This window comes from Pteropus alecto, unplaced genomic scaffold (assembly GCF_000325575.1).
Source record: "Pteropus alecto unplaced genomic scaffold, ASM32557v1 scaffold44, whole genome shotgun sequence".
Classification (NCBI taxonomy): Eukaryota; Metazoa; Chordata; class Mammalia; order Chiroptera; family Pteropodidae; genus Pteropus; species Pteropus alecto.
This window is the reverse complement of record NW_006436812.1, coordinates 4349766-4360886: the sequence shown is the minus strand read 5'-3', so window position 1 is coordinate 4360886 and position 11121 is coordinate 4349766. Positions and strand designations below refer to the sequence as shown.

Sequence of the window (11121 nt, the reverse complement as noted above, 5' to 3'; positions counted from 1 at the left end):
TCCCTACAATCGCTGCAGTATTCAGAGTTGTCCTGGTGGTCCTTCTCAGGGAGGGAAAGATGTGAGGGCTGCCTGAAGCATTTCGTACACTGAATATACTGGTATTGGGTAGCTGATGTGTGCAAAGCCACCTCATGCTTCTCATGCAAAGCAAGATTTGTTTTCTGACTAAAATATTTACCAGAGTTGGTACATTCATAGGCTTTTTTGGCATCGTGGGTTTTCAGATGCTGTGACAATCCAGGGGGACATGTAAAACCTTTCCCACGTATGCCACATGTGTAGGCTTTCTCTTTAATGTGGACATTCATGTGCCGAGAGAGATATGACTGCTGGCGGAAGCTGCTACTGCACTCAGAACACTTATAAGGCCTCTTGCCGATATGGATTCTCCTCTGTGACCTCAGGTTGGCTCTGTGGTTGAAAATCTTCCCACGGGCATCACATTTATGCTTTTTCTCTCCTGAATGAGTTTTCTGATGCAAAACAAGGTAGGAATTATCATTGAAGCTTTGGTCACACTCAGGACACTTATATGAATTTCTGGCTTCGTGGGGAAATTCGAGAATTTCAGAAAGTGCTTTGGTTCCTAAACACTGAGATAGTTCTATTAAGGGGGTGTGGTTTTCAATGGTAACTAAAAGGCTTATGAACCTTTTCTTGTAAGCAGAAGTTCCACCTGATATTTTGCTTTCAAGGACTCCATCCTCAGAGGATTTTTCTGGGTAACAGACAAGGGGCACAGCAGTGGAGTATTTTTCTAGGGGAAGCTCATCAATTCCCATAGATTTTAGATTTAGCTGCTGATTATTCTCAATCTTGCCTCCCCTTCCTGTTGATAAAAACAAAACATAACAAAACATAAAAAACATCCTGAAGTGGTACTGAGGAAAGAACAAGCTAAGTTCACATAAGACTGAGAAATTGTAGATACTTTATCCTATAACTCAGAAATTGATAGTCTACAAAACTGGGAGCCAAGTGACTTTCCAAAGGATCTAGTTCTAGATGAGCCTGTGAGGGGAAGAATCGGAAAATAGCTACAACTAAGTCAGGTCTAGTGGGACAGGAACTAAGGGCAATCTCGGTAGATACCGTGTAGAGGTGGAGTTTTCCACTTAGTCTATTTAGGTCTCAAGAGCTTTTTTTCATCATTGCAGCAACCACAATTAGAATAGGGATTAGGATTCACATTTATCAAGAAAGAAAAAGAGCGAATGAGTATTTTTCTACCTAGCCAAGAAATATTTTGGTTATTAGAAATCATTTTATTGTCACCAAGAGAGTTCTCCAAAATTTCTTTACCTTTCATCAAGGAAAGATCAAGGTAGAGCTGCTATACAAACCACAGTGAAATAATAACCGGTCTCATTGCTAGAATGGATAATAAAACTTGGGCCTGCCAAAAAGCACTTCTTTTTAATATTTTTCCAAACATTCTTAATTTATAAAGCCAATATATCAATACGAAAGTGGTCATTCCTTCCAAAGAAGCAATCCTGTGATTGCCCTAGCTCGCTGCCTGAAAAGGGTTTCTGGGCTGCAGTGCATTGTGTAGGAATCCAGACAGTACCCAATGGTTTTGTTGATTTGAGGAGACCAAGTTCAGCAATGCCAACATGGCTAGAATTTGACAGCAAAGTATCAGAGAAGAAGCATGGGTCCAAGCAGAGAGTTCTAGGTATCTAGATGGGGTCTGCTTAAGACCATGGCTAAATACTAATCTGAAAGTACACATAAAGAAACTACCCCAGGCCAGGGAAAGAACCATTAAAAAAGAATAGACAGAACAATCTCCAGAGTTCACATAACAGTTCAATAGTTCATGTTCCCACCAACCAAAGTGGAAAGACTCCTCCCACCTCCCCACTCTGCACCGTATACACAGGGCACTGGGCAGTATCCTCAGAAAGACAAAGCCTCAGCAGCTGGCCAAATCAGCCCTAGGCTAAAGGTTGCTATGAATATACCCTCACAAAGCAAAAAACAAACCTTGAAAGGATCGTACTGATCTCAAATAACTTAAATACACCCCACGACAAAGACCAAAACATTTTTAAAAATACAACAAAAGCCAGCATCCAACAACATAAAACTCACAATGTCCAGCATCCAATCAAAAATTACCAGGCATGTAAAAAATCAGAAAAATATGATCCATATCTAGGAGCAAAATCAATCTACAGAAACAGACCTAGAAATGACACAGATGATAAAACTAGTAGAATGTTACTCACTATTATAAATATACTTCATATATACAAGAAAGTAGAGGAAAACATGAACATGAAGGCAGAAGCAGTTATGGGATAAAATATCAATTATGGGATAGTCTGAAATAGTCAACCCTAGTCAGGGATAAAAGCTACTCAATTACAGAAACATTTCTGCATAGAGTTCCCCTTAGGTGAGAAAGGCATAGCACCCTCTTGAGAGTAAATCAATTTCTAATCTTCAGCAAGTGATAGTAACCTATACTTATATATTATGGGATTTAACAAGTCAAATTGTGAATTGACTGTAACAAATATTTGGGAAGATAACCAGGTACTGCCATGTCTCATGCAAAACCACAGCTACAGTATTAGACGGGATTTTTATCTTTTAAAAGTCATCTCATCCTTTAAAAATTGCGCTGTCATGCAGGTTCTTATAACATCCACATCAATCACCCAGGGATAGGTCCTGCTCCCCGACACCAACACATGGATGAGACATGAAATCCTAATCATAGGACTGACCAAAATTCCAAAATGCAAAAAAAATAATTGCCTTACCCATCAAGGCCATACCCTTGAAACACTCCGGTGTGGTGTCTCTGCTGAGGGACCTCAGGGCAGGGTGCAGACTCACACTTTCCTCTTGAGAAAAATACACAGCCAGATCCTCAAAGAGCATTGGTCCCTGAAACAAAGAGAGCCCGCCTCAGGACAAGAGGCCCAAATGCAACCTCTTCAGTCTGGGAAGGCCAAGAAGAGATAGAAACATCAGATGCAAGGGAGGAAAGGGCTTGGTGTAAAAGGTTCCTGAGAGCTGGGGATGGGGGAATGGGGTATAAATGGATTCTAAGGGCTGATGGTGGGAATCAGGAAGGAGGTAGTAAAAATAGACATAATTTCTGAGGCAGTGGTATAAGGACCAAGATGGTAAACTGTGAGACGTTCCAGAAAAGACTACTAGAAAAGATGAGGGAACAACTGTGGAGAACATTAAGTATGCTCTAAGGGACAGAAGACTGACCAGCCCAGGAATAATCACGAAAGGGATAGGGATTCCAGTATTCTCTCAACAACCTTCCCTTTGCTAGTCCCTCTCCTTCTACCATATGACACTCATTCCTAAGCTCACTGTAGCATCACATCCAGGCCTATTCCTCCATCTCTAAGTTTACCAGTCCTATAAATCAACGCAACTTCAGTGTGATTAAGAATCACCTGGGATTTTTGTTTGTGTTTATCAACAGGTGTGGAATGAAGTCTAGAAATCTGTAATTTGAGCAGAAGACATTTTGAAGTACTCTGTTATAAACTTCTATGGGCCCTGCTCCCAGGTGGTGGTTCTGAAAGTAAGAATTTGATAAGCCATTTTTCCTTAGTGCCTGGCCTAGGAGTGAAGACAGCTTGGTGAAAGGGCTATTTGAAGATCAGAGGCCTTCCCATCACGTAGGGCATACCTTCTTCTAAAGGAGGACAGAGGCCAGAAATGGCGACCGGAACTTGGACCGCGAAAAGAGACCGGGTCTTACCTGGGCCCCAACTGTCGGGAGCGGGGACGCCATCTCGCGGGGCGGGAGTGCCTTCTTCAGGACGCCAAAGGGACTTCGGGATAGAGCTGGGAAGAACGAGAATAGTCCTTAGAAGGCCAGTTCGGCTGTGAAGCTCCTCCATGCATCCTCAGGTTCCCTCATTTCCCCAACGACTCCTCTCTCCGGCCTAGCCACAAAAGGGCCTAACTCAGGGCCGGCTGGTCCCCAGTTACTGCTCAGGAACTAATGATCTTAGAAAACCTCCCGCTACCCAGGCAGGAGCAGCAGGAAGTGAACCCTAATCGAGACGCAAGACCACAAACCGCCACCACCGTAAGCATCCCACAAACACAACCTTCCCAATGCTGGAGCTGACCCGAAAGCCGGAAGAAACGGTCACCCGCTTACATATACGCAGCCCTGCCCTGTGATTGGCCACCGTGACCGCGGGAAACAGTTCTTCTCGCGTGTTGACCAACGAACCCGTGGCTCGCAGGGCATGCTGGGAGACGTAGTTTTCTTTCCGGTCTCCCAAGCAAGCATTTCCGGTTCCGCTGCCTGGGTCTCCCTGGTGAGCTCTGTGCCGGCCAACCGGATGAAGTAGAGTGTTACGATGACTCTGGAGGGATGTAATGTTTCAGGGAAGAAGGAAATTAAGAAGACGGGGAGACTCCAGAACCTGAAAGATTATCGATACCGAAACTTGGGTCCAGCCTGGGTGAGGTGAATGAGTGGCCATGAGTGCGGGACCTAGTCTTGGCCTGAGTAGTCCGCTGTGTCTTCTGGCGCTGACTGTGGGTACATGAAATGTAAAGGGTTGTCTTCCGCGTGGACAGAGTTCAGATCGGCTTAGGCTGGGTTGCTAGCCTCCGACCCAGTGTATTGGAGCATTGAGCCCCGCGGCTGCAGCCCAACTGAAATCAGGCTCAGAGCCATCGATTTCCATCGTCCGGACTTTGTATGCTTCCTAATACTTCACGTTCGACCTGCCCCAGTGCCACATATTTTCCACGTTGACACTGGGTGCTGTGGTGTAGGGATTTGGAATTTAAAAATTGAACCCCTTCCCCAAGTTCTGCCACTAATTCTTGGGTCCTCCTGGCCAAAATACAACTTTGCTTTCTTAAACTTCAAAGAGCTCAGCCTCTCCTTAGAATTTCAAAGAAGTTTTCAGTTTACAGAGGTGTTTGTTTGAAAAAACAAGGATGATAGGTGCCTTAATAGAAAATTCTGAGTGAGTCTCAATATATTTTCTTTTTCTAGTGCCAAGCGTGTGCCTTTAGTTAAAAGGTTACTTAAGGAATGGTTGCATGGTTATTGAAAAAAACTTTATCAAAACTCACAAAATAACTTTTGGGATTTGGTGGAATATCAGGATAGTTTCCACCTCAGGTAACTGAAAATCCAATAAAACCATGTTCAAATGTAAGGCAGTTACAGGTTTGTTAATTCAGTGGTTCAATGACACCAGCAAGGTCTCAATGCTTTCATATTTCTCCTGTGCCATCCTTGGCATGTTGATGGAGGTAACAATGCATTGTGTTTTGTACCTGTGCTAAACCAGCCATTATCAAGAGTAAAAAGACTACTTACCATAATTGGCTTTGACCAATCATGGTTCACTGTGGGAAGGACTCAGCCTCTCTTTACCACCTACTTGCACAAAATCAGGCCTCTCTTGGAAAAGAAAAAGAATAGATGTCAGGTAACTAACAGTATCTGTCAAAGTGACATCTGTAGACAATTAGTAAGACTTAGGCCTTGTGGGAATGGGTCACAAAAGATGTATCTGGGGGTCCCAGGAGTTAGGAGAAAGGTGTTTAAAGGACAGGTGTAGGAATGATAAACTTCCCTACAGGATAAGCCAATCCAAAGCATAAATGGTTAAGAAGAACTAACAGCCTGGTATATATTGGTCTAAACCAAAAGCGTGGTCATCACAGAGTCACTGTGTTGCTCAAGTAGTCCCCTTTCCCCTCTTCCCTGTATGTACATTTAATGGTATTCTCTTTTCAGGTATGTCTCATTTAGGGTTGAGATTCTCCTAATTGTGATTTTTGGCCCTTTCACCAAAAATGAAAGGCTCTCATGACCCTTTCCTTTGAACCATGTTCTCATTATTACAGACAGATAAAACAGCTTCCAGTAGCTAGAAATAAAGCCTATGGTATAAACTGAATGGCTAACCTGAGAGAGAGGATTACCTCTGAAATGGAAGAGGAAATAAAATCTTCCCTAGACCTTCAAACTACCAAACTAAGTAGATCGAGAAAGAAGCTTGAAAACTTGATCTTGATAAAAGTAAAGAGATAAGATATAATATCTAAGGTATACCAAGACTAAAAAGTAAGACCAAGTTATATGCCTAACTTGATTTACAAAAATCAGAGATGTTCAACTATATATCCATTATATGTTCAAGCAAAATATTTTAATCATCAAAACTTTTAAAATCCTTCTGCCACAACCTTTTGACAAGTTTCTTCATTATAGCCTTTAACATGACGATAACAATAATCTGTACGTTTTAATGTTCTCTGCTGAGGGATCTCTGCTGCGGGACCTCAGCAGAGAACATTAAAACGTACAGATTATTGTTATCGTCAAACATCTACTTTCTCTCTGAAGATCACATTATCTTTTTTAAAATTAAAAATAAATTATTATTATTTAAAACACAGTATATGTGCATTTCTATTTTATTTTTTATTTTTTTAGAAAAAGTAAGATTTATTGAAAGGACATTTTAGAAGGAGACAGGCCATGCTGGGGAAGGCTGCAGGCCTGTGGAATTTGGGAGGTGAAGAGACAAGACTGTATGCCCAAAGGGAAGAGTGGGTTTTCAGAAAGCAAGGAGAGCTGTAACAACCAGTATATGTGCATTTTAGAAATTTAGAAAATGCAGATAAGAAAAAAAGAGGAAATAAAGGCACCACATTTGTACCACTCAGATATTACCACTGTTTACTCCTCAGTATATATATATTTTTTCCTTGGTAATTTAAAACTTGATTTCCAGAATTAATTGTTTAGTGGGTCGGGTATTTTTAATACTCCCAGGTGGTACTGCTTTTTAGGGTCCATTACTTACAAATATGTATGTCTCTGGTTCTTACGGCCTTTAGTGTATCCTTCATGAGATGTTATTATTAATGGGAAATTGGCAGGACCTTCTCACGGTGTACTAGTGGAGTCTAGAGAAGCAAGTTTATCTTTTTTCCCAGCATCAACAAGGGGCTTTTCTCACAGATATCCAGAATGCCTGACTGAGCAGTTAAAAAGCTAGGTTCACTAGTACCTAGTCTCTAATTAAGGGAACGATGGCTGCAGTTCATACCTGCAGGATTTAATTGACCAAGAACAAGAGGCTCTCATGATTTTTAAACTAGGATCACCTCTAGCTGGGCAGCAGTTCCTTCATCAGAAAGAAGCCCGGGGCTCTAAAATGTACCCTGAATACATTAATCCCATTGCCAGAAACTGGCTTTGCTCCATGTCAATTCTAGCAGAATTCTTTTTTAGCTGCAGAGGCTAGGGATGCATCCAAAGAGTATGGACCTACTGATACTGATTATAGAATAGAATGGAAACTACAACCAGAGAATCCTGGAGGGCAATGAGATATACAGAAAATTCAGGTTAGACACAGAGAGGGTGGAGAAGAAACGAAGGCTTATATAGTATGTTAGAGAACTACATTTTCTCCCAGAGGGCCCATCAGATTGAGAGCTGAGATCAGGGGTTTAATTGAGACAACTAGCCTAGGACTTACAGAGAGAGCTGGCTAGGAATGAAGTGATGGCCTTGCCTCTTTCTCCCCTGTAGCATACAGAAAGGCAGTTCCTAAAGGAATGAGGCACTGAGCCAGCCAGAGTGGAGAAAAGAGTTCCAGGGTGTCAGTCAAAGCCCACTATGTCCTGCTGTATATGATGCTGTCATAGAGAAACCTACTCAAATGAAATCCATTTTCTTAGTCAATATTTTTTAAGTTATTAATACTGAACAATAGAGAGGATTTAGTGAATCAAGTGTTTTTATACTGCTAGTAAGTGGGTAAATCAATATATTCTTTTATAAAGTAATTTGTTCATACTGTATGCGTCATGATATTTAAAACTCTTCATACCATTTGTCCCTGTAAATCTAATTCTTAAAAATCATCTGTATTAATTGGGCATCTGGTTTCACTAACTATACAAAGAGACCAAAAATAATATTGGCTTAAACAAATAGAAATATATTTTTCTCTCACATATAACCCAACCTAGTATGACAGCTGTGCTCTTGAAAGTTGTTAGGGACTCAGGATCCTTCTGATTTGTGCTCCATTGTCCTTAGGGTGTTTTCTTTTATGGCTTTAGTCCATTATGGCTTGTTACCACATCTGCATTGCAGCCAGCAGCAAGAGGAAAGAGAGGGCATGTTCGTTCTTTTTCAGGGCAGAACTTAGAGGTTGCACCTGTCACTTCTCTTCATAGTCCATTAGCTAGAACTTAGTCACATGGTCCCATAACCACATAGCTCAAGGGAGGCTAGGAAGCATGGTATGTGTTTATTCTGAGTTGTCAATGCCCATCTAAAAAGAACAAATTCTATTACAATGAGGGAGAAGGAAAAGGTAGACATAGAGGGCAACTGGCAGTAAGTGCCATGTTATCCTAAGGAAATACGTTGAAAATGGAAAAAGATGAATGGAAATGTATGGAAAACTGTGAAGAAGTTAATTTCAAAATTATTTACAGTAGAGAAAAATTGGAAAAGATATAATGTCTAAGTTTTTTTCCTCTTTCCCAGGAGGAAATATTGTAGCCAATTAAGATATTTATAAGGAGTTTTTAATTACATGGAAATGCTTCCATTATAAGTTTAAAAATGAGATATAAAATTGTATATAAAATGCCATTATAATTATTAAAATTATAATAGACATACTAATGGTGAGTGATTATCTTTGGGTGATGAGCCAAGGGTAAGTTTTTCTTCTTTATACTTTTCTTTTTCTTATTTGTTAAAGTAAGTACATATTTCTTCCATAATTATCAGAGTAATTAAGCCAAGGCTCTGGATTTAGATTTCCTGGGTTGAAATTGCTCCTAACAGCCCTAACATCTTAGATTAATCATTTAACCTCTATAAGCCTCAGATTCCATATCTGCAAAATAGAAGTAATGATTATAACTACCTCACATGATTGTTGGGATGATTAAATGAGATAATATGTTACACAACATTTAGCATAAAAGAAGTGCTCAAAAAGTATGAGCTTTATAATTGAAAAGGTTTTAAATAAAATTATATGTTGGTGCTTTTGCAATCAGATACATCAGTGTAGTACACATAATGCTTCCTACAGTGAGGTGTTTCCCAAGAACTTGGAAGAGGGCAATAATGCTGGATTTTGAAAATTAAACTGAGAAAATGGTGATAAAATCCTATTTCTGTAGACATCAGTAAGCTTAAGCAAAGCCTAGAAAGTTAATCAAGGTATGATTTATGGACCTGAAAAGGAATGTATTTACAGGGGGCCTAGTTTGAATGGAGCCAAGAGAACAAAGAGTCAGCAAGAGTCTGGCAGCTCTTACAGCATGGCTCAGACACAAGGAACACTAGACTTGTGGGATAAGCATTCCTGACACTAGAGAAGAGTCTGTTGTGTTGTACTGTAGCCTGAGTAAAAGAGCTCCCTAAAGATTCTCCATTTTCCTTCCTTTTATACCCTGCTCACCAAGAACTTTCTGGTTGGCAATCTAGTGTCCCAAGGAACACTAATAGAAGAAGAAGTGTCCAGAACAGGGATACATGTATTCCAACGACTCTTAATAAACAAGTAAACAAGCATTTGGAAGCATTTGGTTTAAGCCTCAATCTTTTGTGAGTCTGACTGGTAAGTCCAGTCTCAGAGTACACCGACAATATAAGTGGAGACCCAGACCCTCCCAATATACTGGCCTGGCTCTCTGAGTCCAGGCTAAATGGCTACAAGTTCTGCAAAATAAGAATAATGATTGTAACTATCTCTACCACCTCTGTCATGGGTATCATCTTTGGTGATCCAAGTCATACACTTGCATCATTTTACAACAAAAGGAAATTTCTTTGGAAACAGAATATTTGGATCTTGGTTGTACTGGCTTTGATCCATGCAAATGTTAATAAACCTTTCAGAATCATGAGTCAGAATAATCTACTCCACTTCAAGCCAGTGTCATGGAGCCTTTCTCTTTTCCTGGGAGTGCTCCCAAGGTGGTCCAGTATCCTCTTAGAGCAGATGCTGGTTAGCAAGCTGGCTGTCTACAGGGCTTGCCATGAAATGACTTGTTCACAATCTGTTTGCGGAACTGTGGAAAAATGTTTTCAGGGTCTTCCTGGAAAGGCTGCTTTTAGAAACTCAACTGTCCTCCTTGGTGAGAGAGGAAAATTAGGATCCAAGAGAAGGCATCATGGCTTTAAATGATGAACTTGTTTGTTTCTTGGCTATCATCCTTCATGGTGCCTCTGGAGAGAAAAGCTTCATTCTGCATGCTATAAAGGCCTGGTGGGTGGGTGTTTTTCATCATCTGTAAAATGAGACAACAATACCTACCTTTCAGGGTTGTTGGGAAAGTAAATGAGGACAGGACATTCAGGAAGGACTGTAGTAAAGTATGTAGCATGTAGCAGACACTTATCAAATATATGTTCACTCACATGTCATTGTAAATACCTCTGTTGAAATCTTTATCAAAGCATTTTGTAAGCACACATCTCCTCAAAGGCAGAGAATGTATTTCAGTAACCATTATACCCACGGCTCCTGGCATAGTGCTTGGATCCCTGTGAGGGAAAAAGGAAGGAAAACAATCTGCTATCCAAGTGCAGCCCTCATCTCACTCATACTCGCTCTTTATTTATGAAAATGTCATATTGCTTGTTCTTATAAATAAGACCCCTGAGAAGATCCCAGACACTGGTAGAAATGGTTACCTGGAGAACTCTGGTACTTAGAGTCAGAGGGAGAGAAACTTACTTTTCCACATATCCTTTTGTTCTGCTTTTTAAAATTTACCACGGACATGCATATTTCTTTAAAAATGCTCATGTCAGAAAATCCCCCAGGTTAAATCAAAGTATCATCTGTAAACATCTGTAAAACTCATATAAAAAGAAACATAAATGATTAATAAAATAGGAAAAAGTGATCATACTTATTAAGAAATAACACATCAAAATAGATCTTTTTCACCTAGATTGCAAAGAAGTAAGGAATAATACCCCCATATTGGTGAGGTTGTGTGGGACAGGAGCCTTTTCACTCTTGGTGTGAGAATAAACTAGTAAGATCTTTCTGGCAGGCAATGTGGGGTTTGTTTCCAAATTGAAAACCAACTCTAGGAATT

General features: G+C 40.4%; 1 protein-coding gene across 3 annotated transcripts in view; it reads right to left on the bottom strand.

Moving 5' to 3' along the window:
• Positions 1 to 4173, bottom strand: part of ZNF597 (zinc finger protein 597) — an 8288-nt gene extending 4115 nt beyond the window's left edge. Inside the window, exons 1-4 of one of the 3 annotated variants that reach the window (XM_015590981.2) lie at positions 4101 to 4173; positions 3746 to 3831; positions 2778 to 2904; positions 5 to 832 (exon numbers count right to left, since the gene is read on the bottom strand). In XM_015590981.2, the coding sequence (XP_015446467.1) occupies positions 5 to 832; positions 2778 to 2904; positions 3746 to 3778 (988 nt within the window). In that variant the 5' untranslated portion in view covers positions 3779 to 3831; positions 4101 to 4173. Of the gene's footprint in view, positions 1 to 4; positions 833 to 2777; positions 2905 to 3745 lie in introns of all 3 variants that reach the window. The other 2 variants (XM_015590984.2, XM_015590985.2) reach the window with 2 other exon arrangements.
• Between the last annotated feature and the right edge of the window lie 6948 nt (positions 4174 to 11121).